The sequence below is a fragment of the Primulina tabacum genome, chromosome 8 (genome assembly GCF_025594145.1).
Source record: "Primulina tabacum isolate GXHZ01 chromosome 8, ASM2559414v2, whole genome shotgun sequence".
Lineage (NCBI taxonomy): Eukaryota > Viridiplantae > Streptophyta > Magnoliopsida > Lamiales > Gesneriaceae > Primulina > Primulina tabacum.
This window is the reverse complement of record NC_134557.1, coordinates 12,188,275-12,211,536: the sequence shown is the minus strand read 5'-3', so window position 1 is coordinate 12,211,536 and position 23,262 is coordinate 12,188,275. Positions and strand designations below refer to the sequence as shown.

Below are 23,262 nucleotides of genomic sequence, written 5' to 3'. Positions count from 1 at the left end.
AATCTCGTGCCTTGTTTGTTTGTATGTTTGTCGAATTCATGCAAATCTTGTTATTAATAATAATGCACATACGGATTATTTATAACATATCACATGCATTATAAATAATAAAATATGACCGATAACCGAGAGCTAATTGATCTATATGTGTAAAGTCCTAAAATATATTATCCAGTAATATGACATAATTAGAATAATTATTGAGTTGTAAAATTAAAATAATTATTTATGTCAAATAATTTTTGAAAGTGTGTTAAAAATATGTATTTTAAAATATTGGAGAATTAAATGATATAAAATATATATAGAGTTTAAATAACACACGAGAATAAAATAATTACGAACCCATATAAATGGGCTTGAGTTACTATTTCTAATAACCAATTAATATTAAAATACATAAAATATACACATTTATAATTATTGAAAAGAAAAAAGAAGAAGAAAAGGAGAACATGCTTTTCTCGTAAGCTTCTTTCTCCCATTCATGTCACCATTGTAGCAGCTTTCGAAGAATCATTATAACTTTTCCGTCCAATGTCAAAACTCAAAAATTCTTGAAGTATCGTGTTCTTAACATCCCAAGCTTCGATTCAAGCCATAAATCGATAAATTTAAGCGAAGATTCAGCTGGATCTAAGCTGTTGTTTTTGACTCTGTTTCTGCTCGCCGCTTCTCCTCCGTTTCCAGTGAGTTTTGCTTCATTTTCTTAGTGGATTAGTAGCTTAGAGGTATAGTTGATAGGTTGTTATGATTTCCTTATTTTCCATCCATTTTACAGCCAGTTTGGGGTGTTTCTGGCTAGTTTTCCAGTGACTTTTCCAGCGAGACATCACCTCGATTATAGGCTGCCCGGAATAGGGATTTTACACGTTTTGATTTAAATTTTTTTCATCGATCAGATCGTACGTACTACATTGACGAGTATATCGGTTATTTGTTGTAGGTTGAACCGTTTGGACGTGTTAAGATATAATTCTTCGATCAAGAATTGTATAACGAACTAGTTTATTCATTCATTAGAGATTTATCATTAATATGTTTAATATTGAAGTTTTTGGGATTTACTGAGCATGAAGTAGTTTAATACAACATATTGTTTGAAAAGTTGGAGTTATAGCAAAATTATTCCAACTTCACTGGTTTTGAGAAAATAGTTAGTTTAATTAAGATTTTGGTAAAATATGGTATTTCTCAACTTATTGTTATGTGTTTTAGGCTGAGGATCTTTAAAGTTGTGCATCGATCGTCGTTTGTTTTTATTGTTATGTTACAACGGTAACACTTAAATTATGTTTTAAGCATATTTATGTGTTGTGATTGTTCTTTATGTGATTTGTGAACCATTTGAGTTGTTAAATTCCTTATTAAGTTATATGTTCAGTTTATATGGCGTTTAGTATGAGGCATACTATTATGACATACATCTTGTGACATATCGTTCTTGTTGACCAGTTACTGTGTTAGGATCGGTTAACGTATCAAAAGTGTTTAGAAGGGGGGGCTGAATAAACACTCACAATTAAAATTGATCTTTTCAAATTTTGAGTTCAGTTTGGTGACAAACTGATTCTCGGAATCTTGTTGATCAATATCAATCAGTTAAATTGAATCAGTTACGGAAGGTAACTGACTGAAAGATAGAATACAAAAAATAAAATGCGCAAGGGTTGTTTCTGGATGTTCGGAGATTTCAATTACTCCTACGTCACCCCTTCTATCACAAGGATAGGATATTCACTAAAACACTTTGATCAAATACAAGAATTGTACTGACCCACTTCAGCTTGGACTTAACACTACCAAAAACTGAAACTCTTAGTATAACAGAATGTTCTCAGTGCTTAACTGATCTTAGCACTATCGAATTTCAATGATTATTACAACTTGTTTGTAAGCTCAAATTGTAGCCTTAACTGCTACGAATAAATCAAGTAAGAGGTGAGCTGAGATTTTGACAGAGTGACAGCAAGCTTTTTGAATAGTATTCACTTCGTTGTTGTTTTCAGCTCCTCTTCTGTCATATTTATATGCTTCTTTTCCAACGGTAACTTGAGATAAATTTGAATCTATGTATCTGTTGATTTCCACTTCATTATTCTTTGGACTTTGTTTGCGGCGTCTTAATTGCTTTAGCCGGAATGCGTTGTTCTAGGTAGTCTTGGTTGTGGTGCGGCGTTTCATATTCAGTTGTAATCTGTTATGTCTCTTTGTCGGTTGAAAGTTTTTTCCCGAGACATCTTCAGCTGAGAGATACTTAACTTTAAGGCATTCGGCTGGATGTATTAACTGATCGGTTTCCAACTGATCAGACAGTCGATTTCAGTTATTAAGTCCAGTTGTTGAGTTCAGTTGGTTCGTATTTTCAGTTGGTTGATCAGTTTGTCAAACTCCAGAATTTAGTTTCCAACAATTTCTCCCTTTATGGTGTTTGACAAAATTAAGTAACTGAACCCTTTGTAGATAAGAGATTGATCAACTGAATTTCACGATTGATTGGACTCTTTGTAGATAAAATAAGAAACTGATCAACTGAATCAGTAACTTGATGAGTACAGTGAAGACTGCTACTGAAACGAGAATTTCTTCTTTTGTTCTAACATTCCTTTGATTTCTTCCCCTTTTTTGTCAAACAACTCCATCTTCTCAGATAATTTTCGAACATCAGTTGAAAGAATTTTGACATCTGCTGAGATACTTAAGATAGCAGTTTGTAAACAGGTCTGCAGCAATTCCATTTTATTAAAAACAGAAGTTTCTAATCGTTGAACTCGTTGACTAACTATATCCTGAGTTGTAAATAGGCTTTGAGCTTGACCTTTCTTCATCTCATCTACAGTTTTGGTGAGAGAATCCATGTTTGCTTGAATTGCTTTCAGTTTTGCAGAGTCATATTCAATTGAAGAATCCAATTTGACAGTGTGAGATAATTGTGTAGATTGAATCTTCTTGATGTCAGTGATTATCTGCTGCATATTGTGCTGCATATTTTGGATCCCTTCAAGAACAAGATCCATTTCTGTGGATTGAGGAGGAGGTGACTGATGAGGGAATTCCGGTCCCTTTGTGGTTTGATCAAATATAGCCAACTCTTGGTTAGTTGCTACTGTTTCAGCAACATTCTGAACTGAAGTGATTGTTGCAGCAATGTCTTCTGGAACTTGAGGCGGAGAAAGTGGATGTTGATCAGCAGATGAGCTGCCTGGAGGAATAATAGAGTCTGATGAAGTCAAAATTGGTGTCTCGAGAGGATGATCTTGGGGATCAATTTGCACATCATGTTGGAATAGTCTGTTCAGCAGAAGGATCTGGCTGAACTGGTGCTTCTGAAGAGATAGGCACCTCTGGATTGATTTGATCAACGGGATGATCAACATTATCAGAAATGGGTTCACTCAATTGGGATTCTTGCACCACTATCTGAATAATTTCATCAATGTTTGCGAAAGATAATTCTGCTTCAGTGTACATTTGATGTTCACCAGTTGGTGATTGAGACACATCCTGAACTGGCTCTTCAGTTGGAATAATAGCCTAGTCTGAGGATGACTCTTTCTGCTTTGAGGGAGGTTCTTCAACTATTTCCTTTTCATCATCGTCTGAATGTCCTTTATGAAGGACTAACTCTTGATCCATTTCCCAAAACTTTATCTGAGATAGCAATCCCATCAGATCGATGTCTAGCTGAGTGATCACCGCATGATCAGCATAGGCAGTATGATTTGTTGGAACGTAGTTAGCCTTCAGTTTGTCAATAATTTGTGTTAACTTCTTTGCTCTCATCTGATCAAACAAATATTTTTTTCTCTCTATAGCTTGGGCAATGGTGGCAGCTTTGACTATCTTGAGGACAGAAGCTTCCAGTTTGATGAATTTGTTCAGTTGAGATTTCTTTCTTAGTTGCTTGGCAAAAATACGATAGGCTGTCCAAGCATCATAGAGTTGAAGTTTTGATGCTGCAAAATCATTAACCTCGTCCCAAACAAGGTCAATGTGGGTTTGAATGGGATTGGATGGCCTTGGTTCTTCAGTCAATTTTCCCTTGCCTTTGTCAGAACTGAGGATGCGTGGAATTTCCAGACCAGTTCGTATAGTATCCACCCGTTCTATAATAATAATGCCCTTGGGTCGGGCAGGTGCCAGAGGAGTGGGACGAGTAATATTAATCAGAGGGGCTTTGATCCTAACTGTTTCTTTCTTTGCACCAATTGATTTTTCTGGTGGGATGATCTTCAGAGGGACTGCTTCAATTGGCTGCTGAGCATCTGAAGATATTGGCTTGTCAGTAGGAATAGATTCCTCTGTAGTTATTGGTTTAATCCTCTGGGTTCTCGGTTTCTTGGTGATCTTTGGGGAAGGAGTTTTCTCTGAATCGGATTCTTCCACAATTAATTTTCTTTTTGCTGACTTCAGTTGAGCCAATGTCTTGGCCTTTTTTACTGATTTAGGAGCCGCCTGTTGAATTCCAATCTCCTGTTTTATCTTTACAAACTGATCAGGAGAGATGTCCAATTTTGTCTTGAGTGGCATAGTATTCTTCGCATTAAAGACTTTGAATTTTAATGATTTTTCTGTATTTTCTGCCACTAACGCCTTCACTTTCAGCAGATAGCTCAGTTGCACTGCAAAAACTTTGGACTGTTTGGATGATAGAAACATATTCTTTAAAATATTGAATATAAGATGCTTCCAGTTGAATTTATGTTCAGCCATAATGATAGAAATAGCTTGAAATTTTTCCAAAGTAAGTGCAGCAAAAGATCCAGCTTTCGCCAAAATCCCTTTGGCGACTATATCAGCAAGTAACTGAAATTCGTGCTTCAGTTCCTTCTTTGGGTCGGAAACATTGATTTTCCGTCCTTCAACAGAAAGTGAGGTTTGCATCTTTTCAATGTCAGATGCCTTAACATCAGATAAGTGTGCTAGTCCATCAGATGGTAAAGAAAATATTTCTCCAAAGGAATCTTCGGAAATGGTCAACAGCTGACCATTGATAGTAAAAGCGATGTTTCCATCAGAATTGATCATATCGTTAGAGTAGATTTTCTGAAGTTCTTTGGGGTAGATCTCTTGTGATGATTGTCCCAAGAATGTCCTTAACCCAGCAGTTTCGAGTTTTTGAAAAACGTTCTTGACATTAGTGTCGCCAAAAGATAGAATTGATCCAAAGTTGATAGCCATTGCATTCAGCATGTAAGCGGGAATTTGATTAGCCATTTTGATAGATAAAATGATCTGCAATTTGTAAACGAGAGCTCTGGAATTAGTATTCTCTTAGAAATTGATTGTACGCGTAAGAAGAAAAACTGAATTGAAGCGGGCTTAGTACAATTGTTCGTGACTGTTTAAATTCGGGACACGTGTCAGTCCATTAAAAATTTGAGTAAAAATGTGTGTACGTGTGCTATAAGCGTGTGTACAATTTAAATGGTTCAAATGCTTCCACGTTTTCAAAATAGGATTCATCATTAGATAGTAGACAGTCACGTTACTTGATTTGGAATATAATTCGTTTTAATCAGTTAACTTATATGAGAAGATTAGTGAAATTCCCAACTGAAAGATCAGTTGAAAGACTGTGTCCTTTCAGTTTGAGAATTTACTAACATTTGTCTTCTCAGTTAACCTCTTAAAACCATTATTCCCCCTTAATTAGTGCATAAGATAATTAAAGCGAATAAATTCAAAGATTAGAAAGATTATCGGTCTGCTGAAATGTTGACGACTCTTCAGCTTCCTTGATATTCTGCTATAAATAGACATAACACGGTTAATTTCATTTATATTGGTGAAAAATATTCAAAACTAAAGAATGGCAGATGCGAGTAGCTCGAGTGCTTCGCCATTTTCTCTGGAAGCTAGGAAGACTGCCATAGAAGACGAAGTCTTCTATAAGAGTCTTCCCTACTGGGAAAGGTTACAGGAGCTAGAGTTCCTGTATAATTCTGGAGAGGCTACTACTCCCAAGCTGATGGCAGAGTTGAGAGAAGTGCGGGAGCACTTGAACATAGCTGTGTGGGTGGACGTCTTCAAGGAAGATCATATCTATCAGCTGATGCTTCAAAAGGAACTGGAGCTCCTTAATCGCATAACTTCTTCTCACAGCTTTTGCAAAACATCTTCCTCAGCTCTATCTGTTTGGTTGAGAATGTGGATAGATGATACAGAGGAAAAATATGAAAATGTAATTCAGGCAAATATTTATTGTTGAATGAAGTATTTATTTTGGCTTATCTTTGTTTTTCTTTTTCCTGCAAATAATAAATTATGATCATAAGCAAATGAACTGATGAAAGACTAACTGATATAAGTTGATTAAGAATTGAAATCAGTTAATTGTTGAGTTGTAAATGGTAGACTGATATCAGTTGACAATGAACAACTGATAGTTAAGAAGCCTCGGTAAATGAGAAAAACGCTTCGGTTGACTAGAGTCTCTTCAGTTTCTTTATCATTCAAATTTTATCTGTCTATAAATAAGATGATAGAATGTGAGACAACAACAGTTCAAAATGTCGGATTCAAGTGACTCTGATGCATGAAGCAGTACACACGTTCATGTTACTGAACAATCGAATCCACGTTTAGAAGAGATGAAGAGAAGGATGGAGGAATATGTTTTCAAAAAGGTGATGTCAACATGGTTTAAGATTCATGAGTTGCAGAGAGTGAGTAGAAGTGGTGCGATTCCTACTTTTGCTCAGGAAGCAACAGCAAGAAAGTATCTTGAACGTTTTGAAGTTAGGCATGTTACAGATTTGATTGAGGACAAATGTTTGTTGGAGGCGATGTTATGGAAGGAGTGGCATGTGGTTGATAAGATTTCTAAAACTAGGGCATTTTCTAGAATTCGAATTTATGAGATGAATGATTGGGTTAGGGATTGGCTAGATACAGTTGGTTCTATGATTTCTGTTGTAAACTGGGAACTGTGGTATTCTTAATGAATTATTATTTTCAATTTGTTGTGTTCTTATTTTCTGCAGATAATTCTATTAGTGAAAGCAACATTAGTAATAATTTTAAGACAAATCAATTAAACCAAGAATATTGCGAAAGTAAGAAAACTTAGTCTCGGGTAATGGTTTGGTAAAGATGTCGGCTGCTTGTTGTTCAGTTGATATATACTCCAGTCTAATGTCCTTCTTCAAAGCATGATCTCTGATGAAGTGGTGTCTGACATCTATATGCTTTGTCCTTGAGTGGAGAACTGGATTATAAGTGATGGCAATTATACTCGTGTTGTCACAAAATATGGGCGAATTATTTGTAATTACTCCATAATCTTTCAGTTGTTGCTGGATCCAGATCAGTTGTGCACAACAACTACCAGCAGCAAGGTATTCTGCTTCAGTTGTTGAGGTAGCTATAGATGTCTGCTTCTTGCTGAACCAAGAGATCAGTCTGTCTCCTAGAAATTGACAAGATCCACTTGTAATTTTTCGATCAAGCTTACATCCTGCATAATCTGCATCTGAATATCCAACTAAATTGAAAGTAGAGTCTTTAGAATACCATAACCTAACATTTTGTGTGCCCTTAAGATATCTCAAAATTCTTTTAGCAGCTGAGAAATGTGATTGCTTAGGATTTGCTTGAAATCTAGCACACATACACACAGCAAATACAATATCAGGGCGACTGGCAGTTAGGTATAATAATGACCCAATTAAACCTTGGTATAGTGTCGCCTCAACTGATATTCCCCCTTGATCAGTGTCCAATTTAACTGATGAGCTTATGGGAGTATTTGCAGCTGAACATGATTTCATGCCAAATTTCTTCAGCAGCTCCTTTGTATATTTAGTCTGACTGATGAATATGCCAGTCTCCAGTTGCTTCACTTGCAGTCCAAGGAAGAATGTCAGTTCACCCATTAGCTCATTCCGAACTTTTCCTGCATCAACTTAGCAAATTTCTCGCATAATTTGGGGTTATTTGACCCAAATATGATATCATCAACATAAATTTAAACTAATAAAATGTGATTATTCTTAGTAAATTTGAACAAGGTCTTATCAACTGATCCAACAAAAAATCATGATCAGTTAGAAATTTTGAAAGAGTTTCGTACCAAACTCTGGGAGCTTGTTTAAGACCATATAATGCTTTGTTCAAATGATATACATGATCAGGAAAGATGTGATTTACAAAATCTGGGGGTTGTTCAACATATACTTCCTCTTGCAATTGGCCATTAGGAATGCACTTTTTACGTCCATCTGAAAGACCTTGAAATTCTTGTATGATGCATAGGCAAGAAGCATTCTGATTGCTTCCAGTCTTGCAACTGGAGCATATGTCTCATCATAGTCAATTCCTTCTTCTTGTCTGTATCCTTGTGCTACTAATCTTGCTTTGTTGCGTCCAACCGAACCATCTTCGTTCAGTTTGTTCCTGAAAACCCATTTTGTACCTATGACAGTTTTTGAAATTGGTCTTGGAACTAAGTTCCAGACATTGTTATGAGTAAACTGATTTAGCTCTTCTTGCATTGCATTTACCCAGTTAGGATCAGCAAGAGCTTCATCAGTTTTCTTTGGTTCTATTTGTGAAACAAAAGCTGAATAGATAAATAGATTTAGCATTTGATTGCGAGTTCTTACTGGATCAGATGGATTTCCAATTACCAATTCAGGTGGTGTGATTTTCTCTATCTGTACTCAGTATTTGTTGTATCAGCAATTTCTTCAGCTGGTAACTGAATATCATCAGTTTGCTCTATCAACTGATCATTAGGAATGGCTTCTGGTTCAGTTGATTGATCTGACACTTCTGGTTCGGGTGTTTGAAGAGTGTTTTGATTAATATGATTGTCTTCGTCATTATCATCCTCCAAACTGATATCTGTCAGTCGATCAACTAGCTCAACTTGATCAGTTGGCTTATTAGTTAGTTCAGTTTCATCGAAGTCAACATGAGCAGATTCTTCAACATTTAGGGTTTTCTTGTTAAAGACTCTGTAAGCTATACTAAATGATGAGTATCCAAGAAATATTCCCTCTGCAGATTTAGCATCAAATGCTTTTAAATAATTTTTATCATTATCAAGGATAAAACATCTGTACCCGAATATTTTGAAATAAGTGATTATACTTTTTCTTCCATGCCAGATCTCATATGGTGTTTTCATATGATTCTTATTAATCATTGATCTGTTTTGAGTATAACACGCAGTGTTTACTGCCTCTGCCCAAAACCTTTGAGAAATACCAGAATCAGCAAGCATTGTTCTAGCAGCTTCTTTAAGGGTCCGATTTCTTCTCTCAGCTACACCATTTTGCTGAGGAGTTCTAGCTGTTGAGAGCTCATGCTTGATTCCAGCATTTTCTAAAAAATTTGAAAGAGTTTGATTGATAAATTCAGTTCCTCGATCTGATCTGATTCGATCAATTCCAACTGATTTTTCATTTAAAAGTCTTTTGAAAAGCTTGATCAGTTGTGCAGCAGTTTGGTTTTTTGATTTGAGAAAGATAACCCAAGTAAATCTTGAAAAATAATCAACAATCACCAAGGTGTATTTCGTTCCCCCTAAACTCATGACTGGTATAGGACCAAAGAGATCCATGTGCAATAGTTCTAAGCATCGGGATGAAGATTTACAGCCCTTGTTTTTAAAAGACGATTTTACTTGTTTTCCAAACTGACATGCTGAGCAAAGTTTTTCTTTTGAAAATTCTATTTTGGGCAAACCAGTTACAAGTTCATGTTTACTCAGATATGCAATGGATTTAAAATTTAGGTGACTTAGTCTCTTGTGCCACAACCAGTTTTTAGATGATTTGGAAGCAATAAAACAAACTGGTGCATTAGTTTGATCATTCCAACTGACTTTATATGTGTTTCCACAACGTTTGCCAGTTAGTATGATTTCATCAGTTGAAGTTTTAACTGAGCATGAGTTTTTGTCAAAATGTACTGAAAATCCACTGTCGCATAATTGACTGATGCTGATCAAGTTATACTTCAGGTTTTCTACTAGTAGAACATCTTTAAAAGTAAAATTACCATGGATAAGCTTACCCTTACCCACAAGTTCTACCTTTGGAATTGTCCCCGAAACTGATATTTGGACCACTGTATTTGATCAGTTGAGATAACACACTTGCATCTCCTGTCATATGTCACGAGCATCCACTGTCCAAATACCATATTGAGTTCTTGTTTGTACCTGTTACCTGTTGGCTAGATGACTCTTGTGCTGCATCATTAGCCATCAAGCACTTTACTTCCTCGTCATCACTAGAACTGCATGAGCTTTCTGGTTCCGACTCTTCACTGTCAGTTTCTGCCCATTTTGATTTGTTTTCTTCAGCTAAGAGTACTTCATGTTTCTTTCTGAAGAACTTTTTATCTTCTTTGGGTCTTCTTTTGTGTTCATATGATTTCTTTCTTCTATCAGTTGAGCCTTGAACATCCTTCTTAGGTTTAGGACAATCAGCAATAAAGTGGCCTGATTTGCCACAGTTGTAGCATGCATTTGATTCATCATTGGCGTTGTTTCTTTGATATGGTTTCTGGAAGTTCCCTTGATTCTTTCTCATGAACCTTCCAAATTTTTTGATAAACAATGACATAGCATCGTTACTCAACTGATCAGCAGATTTTTCAACTGAACTGATTTGTTCAGTTCTGACAGCGGCTAGAGCAGTTGTGGCTGCAGAAGTAGATGGTTCTCCTTCTCTGGTCTGCAGCTCAAATTCATAGGCTTTTAAATCAGCAAATAGATCATGGAGTTCGATTTGGTTCAGATCTTTGGACTCCCTCATTGCCATGGTCTTGACATCCCATTCTTTGGGAAGACCTCTCATTACCTTTAGTGCAATTTCTTTGTTGGTATACAATTTTTCAAGTGCATTTAGTTCATTGATGATACTACTTACTCTTTCATCATACTCGTGCATCGATTCTCCTGCTTTCATTTTGATGTTATCAAACTTTTGCACAGCAACAGAAAGTTTATTTTCTTTGGTTTGATAATTTCCTTCACACAGCTGGATCAGCTTTTACCAAATTTCTTTGGCTGTTTTACACATCTTTATTTTGCTGAAGGTTACTTTGTCCAGCGTTTTGTACAGAATGTCTTTAGCCACATTGTCAAGATTTGCTTTTCTTTTGTCTTCAGTTGTCCATTCATCTCTGGGCTTTTCTATTTTTTGTGGTGCCCCTTCTGTGATGGCAATTGCTGTATTTGCTTTCAGAATCTTCATGGGTCCATCAGTTATGACATACCACATGTCATCATCTTGTGCTGCTAAATGAGCTTGCATTCTAATTTTCCAATCATCGAATTCTTCTCTGGAGAACATAGGAATTTTGTTGAATGAAGTCATGCTAGCAAGTTTATATATCAAAAGTATTCAAGAACAAGATTCACCCGCTCTGATACCACTTGTTAGGATCGGTTAACGTATCAAGAGTGTTTAGAATGGGGGGTTGAATAAACACTCACAATTAAAATTGATCTTTTCAAATTTTGAGTTCAGTTTGGTGACAAACTGATTCTCGGAATCTTGTTGATCAATATCAATCAGTTAAACTGAATCAGTTGCGGAAGGTAACTGACTGAAAGATAAAATACAAAAAATAAAATGCGCAAGGGTTGTTTCTGGATGTTCGAAGATTTCAATTACTCCTACGTCACCCCTTTTATCACAATGATATGATATTCACTAAAAGACTTTGATCAAATACAAGAATTGTACTTACCCACTTCAGCTTGGACTTAACACTGCCAAAAACTGAAACTCTTAGTATAACAGAATGTTCTCAGTGCTTAACTGATCTTAGCACTATCGAATTTCAATGATTATTACAACTTGCTTGTAAGCTCAAATTGTAGCCTTAACTGCTACGAATAAATCAAGTAAGAGGTGAGCTGAGATTTTGACAGAGTGACAGCAAGCTTTTTGAATAATATTCACTTCGTTGTTGTTTTCAGCTGCTCTTCTGTCATATTTATATGCTTCTTTTCCAACGGTAACTTGAGATAAATTTGAATCTATGTATCCGTTGATTTCCACTTCATTATTCTTTGGACTTTGTTTGCGGCGTCTTAATTGCTTTAGCCGGAATGCGTTGTTCTAGGTAGTCTTGGTTGTGGTGCGGTGTTTCATATTCAGTTGTAATCTGTTATGTCTCTTTGTCGGTTGAAAGTTCTTTCCCGAGACATCTTCAGCTGAGAGATACTTAACTTTAAGGCATTCGGCTGGATGTATTAACTGATCGATTTTCAACTGATCAGACAGTCGATTTCAGTTATTAAGTCCAGTTGCTGAGTTCAGTTGGTTCGTATTTTCAGTTGGTTGATCAGTTTGTCAAACTCCAGAATTTAGTTTCCAACATACTGTTATTCATTGGTATTCAGCATCGGTTGTTGTATAACTCGGGATCAGGGCGTGGCTGATAGGCCTATATTGATATACCTAAAAGCGTAGTTAAGATTGATCAATCCCGTCGTTAGTGTAGCCCACGGGGTGAGCACTGGGATTGTGATATCCAGTTCTGGTTGTTTTTGTCATTTCTATTATATATCGTTACAGCTATATACAGGCCAAGTTGGGGGTGTTGATTAATACAACCTGACATACCTCGCATACTTGGTAGGGCCAATTTAGCTACGTGACGATGTAGCTTCCCTGTGTGTTGCTCGAGCATTATTCTTGTTGATTGTATCGTTCGTTTGGCTCCGTTTACCCCATTGACATTGAGACATGTTCATGAATTTCATATTTTATCTTTGCTTATGTTTATGCATGATTTATGTTATTATTTATTATGTTCGTTGAACTGTTTCATACCAGAATCCTAACCTCAGTTGTTTAATGGGAGAGTTGTTGTGGTTGTTTTTTGGCACCATGGTAGGTCTCCTGAGTGATTATGCAGCACCAGGCGGAGGTTCCGCTGGCGGAGCTCATTGTTGAGATTGGATTGTTTGGTTTTGGTTTTTCAGAGTCTCCCAGCTAGCTATAATTATATATTTGAGTTTTGGTTAGTCTTATGTCGTGTTTTATTATTTAGAGGTCGCAGATGTGGTTGTGCTAGACCTTGTACTATTGTTAATGTTGGAATTTTGATGCTTAATGAATGGAAATTAAGCAAATAAATCAATGTGTTTGATTGTAAAAATTCAAAACGAAAAACGAAGCTTAATGAACAAATATTAAGTTCGGTGGTTCTGAATTAAACTCCCAGCTTCGTGTCCCTTCGAATTTTCTGATGTTTTTTCATTCCCTTGGCATTGTTTGATGATTGTGCTCAGTTACAATGGTCAAGGGACACCACTATGAATGAAAGATCATGTCTTTTCACATGAAAATTATTATATGTTTGATTTATTGAGAATCAAAAACACATACACATAATTTTCAAAAGATTTTGCATATTGTCTTCTTCATTCTTCAACAACAGAGAGTTCCATTCATTTCCTTGTGATAGAACTTGAATATTTGAGTGCTCATTATTCAAGTATTGTAGTTGTATCTTGGGAGAAGATTGCCACAAACCTTAAGCACATTGTGAGGGCCAAATTCTTCTTAAAGAGAAAGTGTTCAACACTTGCCTCTACAAAGCCATTCTTTTATTATCTTCTTGCTTCTCCTCTCATATTTGAATACCACAAACAACAATCTTAAGAAGAATTTTGGATTTTTGGTCATTTGCAAGAAGAATCTCAATGGCATCATCATCTACAACACCACATGCAACCGTTGCATCGGGAGAGAAACCGGAGAAGTTTTCTGGTGCAGATTTCAAAAGATGGCAACAAAAGATGCTCTTTTATCTCACAACCTTGAGTTTATCAAGGTTCTTGAAGGAGGATTCTCCCACCGTTGCTGAAATCGAGACAGACACCAACATGAGGGCCGCTTTGGATGCATGGAACCAAAGTAGATTTCTTGTGCAAGAACTACATCCTCAATGGACTTGACAATGCATTATACAATGTGTATTGTCAAGTCAAGACCGCCAAGGAACTTTGGGATATGCTTGATAAGAAATACAGGGCGGAGGATGCGGGCTTGAAGAAGTTCATTGTTGGGAGGTTTTTGGACTTCAAGATGGTGGACTCAAAATCCGCAATGAGTCAAGTGCAAGAACTACAACTTCTCTTGCACGAGATTCATGGGGAAGGAATGACTCTAAGAGAGTCCTTCCAAGTTGCTGCTATGATCGAGAAACTCCCTCCGTTATTAAAGGACTTCAAGAATTATTTAAAGTACAAAAGAAAGGAGATGGGATTAAAGGATCTCATTGTGAGATTGAGGATAGAAGGGGACAACAAGAGCACCGAGGTCAAGGCAAGTAGAATGGCAGCAAGGGTGAATATTGTTGAAACAAGTTTCGAAGGGAAGAAGAGAAAGTTTGAGAAGCAACCACAACAAGGCCAACAACCACCAAACAAGAAGAAGTTCAAAGGCACTTGTTATAACTGCAGAAAACCAAATCACATGGCTAAGGATTGTAGGAAGCCAAAGAAGGAAAATCCTCAAGCCTACGTAGTTCAAAAAAGTTCGGTACCATTTGAATTTTCTCAACTCGATTTGTCTGCAGTTATTTTGGAAGCCAATTTGGTTGAAAACCCCAACGAGTGGTAGGGTTGATACTGGAGCAACTCGACACATATGCTCAAACAAGGGGATGTTCTCCACGTACACTCTATCGGCCGGGAGAAAACTATACATGGAGAACTCCGCTACTTCTGAGGTGGTGGGCACCAGCAATGTAGTACTGAAGATGACATCGGGTTTGGAAGTAACCCTTGTTGATGCACTTCATGTACCGGACATAAGAAAGAACCTCGTGTCGGGGTCTCTGTTGGTCAAACACGGGTTTAGACTAGTATTTGAGTCTAACAAGGTTGTATTGACAAAGAATGGTCATTTTATTGGAAAATGATATCTCAATGAGAACCTTTTCAAGTTGAATGTAATGGCTATACGCCAAAATGTTGTTGAAAGTAATAAAGACAAAAGTTCTATTTACTTGCTTGAGTGTTCTCATTTATGGCATGTTCGTTTAGGACACGTAAATTTTAATATCTTGCAGCATTTAATGAAACTGGAATTATTGCCTAAACACAACATCGATCCAACACACAAATGCGAGATATGTGTTGAAGCAAAAATAACCAAAGCGCCTTACCACTCGATTGAAAGATGTACAACTCCTCTAGAACTAATACACACCGATCTTGGTGATTTAAAGTTTATACAAACTAGAGGAGGGAAAAGATACTACGTAACATTCATTATGATCATACAAGATACTGTTACGTATATCTTTTGAGGTCGAAAGATGAAGCTCTTGAAGCATTCAAATGTTACAAGACCGAAGTTGAGAATCAACTAGGCAAACAAATAAAGAGGGTTCGAAGCGATAGAGGGGGCGAATACGGAGCATCGTTTGATGAATTCTGCACATCTTTGGGTATAATTCATGAAACGACTGCTCCTTATTCACCGCAATCGAATGGCATTGCCGAAAGAAAGAATCGAACTCTGAGAGATATGATGAATGATATGTTAATAAGTTCAGGACTACCCCAAAACTTGTGGGGGGAAGCAATACTATCAGCTAATCACTATCCTGAACAAGATACCCCACAAGAAAAATGACAAGTCACCTTATGAATTGTGGAAAGGTCACAAACCTTCCTACAAGTACCTCAAAGTGTGGGGGTGTATACTAAGGTTGAAATACCAAAGCCTAAACAAGAGCGAATTGGACCAAAGACGGTCGACTGCATATTCATCGGATATGCACATAATAGTAGTGCCTATATGTTTATAGTGCACAAATCTGAAAATACAAAAATGAATACGGGCACGAAAATTGAGTCAAGAAATGCAGTATTCTTTGAAATAGATTTCCTTGTAAAGAAAGGAAAGAAAATGGCTCTAGTAAGCGAAAACTTGAGACGGAGCATGCAGGTCAAGTACCTACAAATGAGCCAACTCTAAACGAAAATGCTATACCATTAGAAGGCTCTTCAAAGGAGCAAGAGCCAAGAAGAAGCAAAAAGACTAGAATCTCAAAGTCCTTTGGTCCAAACTTCCATACTTTTATGTTGGAAAATGAATCAAAGGACATACAAGATGCTCTGGCTAGCCCTGAAGCTCCTTATTGGAAAGAAGCCATCAACTCTGAAATGGATTCCATTTTGCAAAACCATACTTGGGAACTAGTGGATCTTCCACCAGGTACCAAGCCATTGGGATGCAAATGGATATTGAAAAAGAAAATGAGAGTTGATGGAAGTATTGAAAAATACAAAGCCAAGCTTGTGGCCAAAGGCTATAGACAAAGAGAAGGTCATGATTTCTTCGACACGTATTCACCAGTTTCAAGAATAACATACATTCGTGTGCTCATTGCTATTGCAGCTTTGCATAACCTTGAGATACATCAAATGGATGTCAAAACGGCATTCTTAAATGGTGAACTTGAAGAAGAAATATATATGGAGCAACCTGAAGGCTTCATAGTTAAAGGACAAAAAAGAAAGGTATGTCATTTAATTAAGTCACTATATGGACTTAAACAAGCGCCCAAGCAGTGGCACGAAAAATTTGTCATGGTAGTATTGTCAAATGGATTTAAGATTAATGAGTGTGACAAATGTGTTTACATTAAAGGCACTCGAGAATCTTATATGATAGTATGTCTATATGTGGATGACATGCTAATAATGGGAAATAGCCAAGAGTTGATTAAGGGTACAAAGAAAATGTTGACAAAACATTTTGATATGAAAGATATGGGTATTGCTGATGTAATTCTATGGATTAAAATCTGTAGAACTCCAGAAGCAATAGTCATATCTCAGTCTCATTATGTAGAAACAGTGTTGAAGAAGTTTAACGCTTATGACTCTACCCAAGTAAAAACGCCTTTAGATGTGAATGTCCATTTGGCAAAGAATCGTGGAGAACCAGTTTCCCAACTGGAATACTCCAGAATTATTGGAAGTCTTATGTACATCACTAACTGTACTAGACCTGACATCGCTTGTGCGGTTAACAAGTTAGGTCGGTTTACAAGTAATCCTAGTGATGCACACTGGAAGGCGTTGACAAGGGTGCTTAGAAATATAAAGCACACGTGATGCACACACTGGAAGGCGTTGACAAGGGTGCTTAGAAATATAAAGCACACCTCAGAATATGGACTAAATTTCATAAGGTATCCGGCAGTACTTGAAGGATATTGTGATGCAAATTGGATTTCTGACACCAATGACTCCAAATCCACCAGCGGCTATGTATTTAGCATTGGTGGAGGAGCAGTCTCTTGGAGGTTATCGAAACAAACTTGCATTGCTAGATCTACTATGGAATCGGAGTTCATAGCGCTAGATAAAGCTACAGAAGAAGCTGAATGGCTTCGCAACTTTCTAGAGGACATTCCATGTTGGACAAGTCCAGTGCCAGCAATCTTGATGCATTGCGACAGTCAGTCGGCAATTGCAAGGGCACAAAACAGTATGTACAATGGCAAGTCTCGACACATTCATCGAAGACATAATATTGTGCGACAGTTGATCTCTGAGTTATATATGATGATTATATCAAATCAAAGGATATCTTAGCGGATCCGCTTACAAAAGCATTAAATAGAGATCAAATGTACTGTCTGTCAAGAGGAATGTGTTTAAAACCTACATAAAGTTTTCATAGTGGCAACTCAACCTTGTTGATTGGAGATCCCAAGATCTTGGTTCAATGGGACAATTAAACTATGAGAACTTGAGGAATCACTCCTCATTCCTAAGACGGTGAGTGAAGTTGCCTACAAAGGTAGTGAGGTTAAGTATTGTACTATTAATGATTCTGTAGCTTACAAAAGCGGGGTAAGTAGGATACCTTTTTACAAGGAGATCACCTATTTACGTGTGAGGACGGGCCGCCTCGATGAAACACATATGAAGCCAAGATGTGTTCCATGGCCAAAACAGACACAATCGATAAAACAAAATGAAAATGGAAGGAAGGTTATCATGTGGGTACAGTTGTCTGGTTTTACATGAACCGCCAAGAAGTTCAAAACATCAAGTTCACTTCGTGGCCTAGTAAATCCGATTGTATTCCACTAGAGCAGGTTCAAAGCCAAAAGCTACCTCTCCTGATGTGATAATTTTTCGTATATACTCTCTCTTATGCATCACGAGCATTCATGCATTGATTTCATTCATGTGGGGGATTGTTGGAATTTTGATGCTTAATGAATGAAAATTAAGCAAATAAATCAATGTGTTTGATTGGAAAAATTCGAAACGAAGAACGAAGCTTAATGAACGAATATTAAGTTCGGTGGTTCTGAATTAAACTCGAAACAAGCTCATCAAATGTTGAAAGAACTTAAAACGAGTAGTCGGAACATGTAAAAGACGAAAACAAAATAAAATCGGCATGAACAGTAGCAGGCGCGCACCTGCGCGCGGATCTGCGCACAGGTGCGCGCGCCTGCCGAGAGCTCTGATGTTTTTTCATTCCCTTGGTATTGTTTAATGATTGTGGTCAGTTACAATGGTCAAGGGACACCACTATGAATGAAAAATCATGTCTTTTCACATGAAAATCATAATATGTGTTTGATTTATTGAGAATCAAAAACACATACACATAATTTTCAAAAGATTTTGCATATTGTCTTCTTCATTCTTCAACAAGAGAGAGTTCCATTCATTTTCTTGTGATAGAACTTGAATATTTGAGTGCTTATTATTCAAGTGTTGTAGTTGTATCTTGGGAGAAGATTGCCACAAACCTTAAGAACATTGTGAAGACAAATTCTTCTTAAGGAGAAAGTATTCAATACTTGCCTCTATAAAGCCATTCATTTATTTTCTTCTTGCTTCTCCTCTCATATTTGCATACCACAAACAACAGTTAATGATAAGGATGTTACTCAAGCTGCTGGTCAGTTAGAAAAACTTAGGATGGATGAGTTAGTTGCTTGTTTCCATACTATGCATCCACCTCGATTTAGTGGTACCGAAGAAACAGAAAAAGCTAAATTGTGGGTTGTTGAGATTGAGGATTTGTTTGAGTTGATTGAGTATCTACCCGAGCGTCGTTTGAAATTAGCACTTCATCAGTTGAGAGACTGTGCCTAAGATTGTGGTGGTCTGCTCCTTTGATGACTCTTGAGTCTCGAAAGATTGTTTGTCTTGGGACATTTTCAAGTTGAAATTCCGAAAGAGTTACTGTTCACAATCATTCTATAGTCCAAGGATTCTGAATTTCACAATCTCAAACAAGGTGATAAGTCTTTTGAGGAGTATGCTGATACCTTCTACAATATGTTGAGGTATGCTCATCACGTTGCTGCCAGTCAGGGTGCGGTTGTTGAGAGTTTTGTTGAGGGGTTGAATGACTGTCTTCATCCTTTTGTTTCTACTGGAAGGCGGATGATTTATCATGAGGCACTGGAACTTACTAAAAGAACTGAGGCGAGTTTGAGGAGAAGTGTCAATCAAGTTCCTACTCACCATCATCACTCTGGGAGGCAATATTTCATTCCATCTGGTTCTGCATACCTTCGTCCCAGAGGGAAAAAAAATTCAAGAAATCAATATCTAGTTTTTTAAGTTCTGAGAGTTCTAACAGACAGATTAAACAACGTTATTTGGCTCTTATTATAATGCCACTGTAAAATCCAAGAATTTTAAGTTTTATCATTTATCACGATAGTATATTTTGGATACCAAGATTTATCTCATTTTAGGATGTGAGATTTGTAAGATTTTACCAAGATTGAGTGAATAATAATATCGTGTATATGATTTGAAATTGAGCAGATAAAAATCCAAGAATTGAGTTGATATTGAGATACCGGGATAAAAATCAATAATAAAATCCCTAGAAGTCGAAATTAAACAGTGTATATATATAATGCAAATTTCGAAAATTAGGGGATGGAAGGTTTAAGATTTAGAACAATATCACGATTATATCATGATTTTGGATTAAGATTTGATTCAGAGTTCAAACGCACTATAACTCTTGATCACGATAGCAGCCAACCCCTATAAATAGGAGGGCCCTGTAGAGTCGAAAATCACATATCATATCACACAAAATTTTGAAATTTGTTCCTTAGCCTCCCTAGGATTTCCGAGCACAGCGAAGCGCTGCCGCGGTCCAGCCGCCGAAGAGGAATTTTCGAAAATTCATGTGCAAGCAATCCTAGTTATTCACGGTTTTTTCATCAAGAATTCAAGGTAAGTGGGCAAATTTTAAAATTCTTAAATTTTCGGTTATGTGTTTTCTTTTTAAAGAAAAATTCGGTCGAACACCGTCTACGTTTTTTTAAAATCTTGGTACGTTTATACGTTGGCACTGTGAGAATTCCTTGAAAATGGGTGGAATTCCAACATATGGCCCTTAACAGTGGGATAGAATTGTTTTATGGCCTCGCCCCCTTAGAGGATCAAAACTTAGGGACTGATATCAGTAAACCATGAAAGGTGAAAAATCGCAGTGTTACAATGATAGGAATACGATGTTACGATTATGAAAAGTATGTTGTAAATATGTGTTATTTTCGAAAATATTGAAAAAAATTTTATGTTGTGTTCGATATCCCCCACTTGCTGAGTATTTCCCAAAATACTTACGCCTTACACCCTTCCCCAGATAAATCCGAAGAACATGTTGAAGAAGAAAAATCTGAACAATTTTGGGGATGGTGAATTTGGTGATTTAGTTTAGTCATGTTATTGCTTTTTTTTGAATTTTAGTACTTTCAATTTCATGTAAAACGCTTTCGCATTAGTTATTTCAGTTGTAGAGACTTTTGGTTTTTGAGATTATGATTAATAAACTGGTATTTCGGTTTATACTATGTTACGAGGCTGGTTGTTTTCAATTGTGTGATTGTTAAACGACGCCGGTGTCAAATCCCGAGTTTCGGGGCGTGACATTTAAGTGGTATCAGAGCCGCCAGGTTCATAATCCAAGTGGGAAAAATCGATTAAAAAAAGAAAAAAAAAAGAAGGAAAATTTTCGGGAAATTTCGGCGAACGGCGTCTACGCGCGCCACCGCGTTTCCTCTGATTCCGGCCGCTTCCGGTACTTTTTCTTCGATCGGCGACCAGTTCTAGAACCGCCTCAATGAGACGAACAAAAGCCCTCAAACAATTTCAGGTTTCACGTTCGGGTGCAACCGGAATTTTTGATCTATGATGGGGCGTCCGAAACCCTAACGCCGAATCTTATTTCGTCCAATTACCCTACCAATCCTACTCCGATTTTCAATTCCTTTTACCCAAACATTATAATACCCATGGGTAACTTTTCCCAACAATCAATTTTGAGATCGGATCAACCAATCGGAAACGCCCAATTTCAAGTGAGTCCACCGAGTTTGAGCGAGTTCTGGCCAATTTAGGTAGTTTTCCCGACCGGTTCTTTCCGTGCCACCACCGGTTCCGTGATCCTGACCCCTTCGCCGACACACGCCTTTGCTCCGACCATACTCCGACGAGTCAACCCGGCGAGTCAACGAGTCAACCCGCCAGCATACACCCTCTCGACACGTGTCTATCTCAAAACTTTCCATTTCTGGAAATTTTCGAAAATTTTTAATTTTCAGTATCTTACCCTATCCTGGTATTTTATTCTGTCATATTGATGATATTCTGAGTATTTTCCTTTTTATTTTCTTTAAGGAAATGTCTCCCCGATTCCGCACTCGTGCCCAGGCTGCCATCCACATGAAGCAGCTTGCCATTGATAATCAGTCGCGCTTGATAAAGCGCCTTAGAGCCAGACTAGGTGAGAGAAGACGGGAGAATGCGATCTTAGCCACAAAAAGAGGTAATACGAACCCAACTTAACAATGCAATCTATCAGGGAGAGTTGGTAAGAGGAGATAACATGGATTTGAGGGATGGCATAGAGCACGCTTGTATCGAGAGAAAGAGATGCAAGAAGATATCGACCGATACCGTACAGAATTGGAGGAAGAAAAACAGCAAAGTGCCAGGAACAAGAAGCGACTAGAGAATTTAAGTGAGGCTATAAGCAGCATTGCAAGGGTGAACCAGCATCTGGCTCATCAGGTGAAAGCGCTGAAGAACAAGATCAAGCAGAATAAGAGGGATTACGAACTGCGCCACCAGCTTACCATTGATATGTTGGACGAGGCAGAGGCAGACGTTCAGGGGTGGAAGACACAAGTGGCCTAGCTTAATACAGAGAAGGCCCAGCTCACTCATATGGTAGAGCTACTTCAGGAAGGAGAGCCGGAGGAGGAGCCGAAAGAAGAAGAGCCCATAGAGATTGAGGAGCCGATATCAGCCATTGGGGATGGAGAGATAGAGGATTAGACTAGGATATCTTAGTGAATTTGTTTAGGAGTTTTATTTTACTTTTTCCGTTGTTGCTATTTTATTCAGTACGACTTTTGTTTCCTTTAGATTGGTCATGTTCTTCTTTTAGAAATCAATAAAAATTTGTTTTATTGGGTTCATTGATTTCAATTTATTTCAGCACAATCTATTGTATGAACTCTACTCGTACAACAAATTCTTAAAACTTGCAATTGTAGGAAATGGCCGGTAGACCCCCAAGACAAAACCGCAACCCGCGTTACGCTAATGCCAACTGTGAAGGCGGACAGGAGAACGAGCAAGGGAATGGACCCCCGCCTGCAGTCAACTTAAGCCAAGCTGATCTTATGGCCATAGCCACCATTGTGGCGACAACACTGCAAGGATTGGGAAACCAGAACGCCAATTAGCCACCACCACCTCCACCACCTAATGAAATTAGGTTCCACTATGAATCGCTTCGCAAGAACAGGTGTCCAACCTTCAGTGGAGCTGCAGACCCTGAAGTTAGCCAGAGTTGGCTGAAAAGTATAGAGACGCAGCTGCGACTATTGGAAGTTCCCGAGGCATTGAAAGTGGATGTGACTGTGCCGTTCCTGGAAGATAAAGCAGGAAAATGTTGGGAAGCAATCTCGCCAGCCATGACAGCTGCAGGACCAATGAATTGGCAGCGATTTCGAGAAGCCTTTCTGAAACAGTATTATCCAGTCGAGGTCAGACTGCAGAAACTGAGTGAGTTTGAAAACTTCACTCAAACTCCGGATATGTCGGTTGTGGAATGCACCTCCCAGTTTAGTGCCCTTGGATCTTATGCTTCCGGCAATTAGGCGGACGAAGTTTTGAAGTTGCACCGTTTTAAAAAAGGATTGAACAGCAGGATCCAATCAGCCCTATCAGTCTACCAACCCGCGAATTTTTCAGATCTA

At 37.7% G+C, this 23,262-nt stretch overlaps 1 protein-coding gene across 1 annotated transcript; it reads left to right on the top strand.

The window, feature by feature from the left end:
- Positions 1-13,874: 13,874 nt before the first annotated feature.
- LOC142554577 (uncharacterized) lies at positions 13,875-14,597 on the top strand. The gene has a single exon (XM_075665240.1). It carries the CDS (start codon positions 13,875-13,877, stop codon positions 14,595-14,597), a length of 723 nt encoding a protein of 240 aa, XP_075521355.1.
- The last annotated feature ends 8,665 nt before the right edge of the window (positions 14,598-23,262 follow it).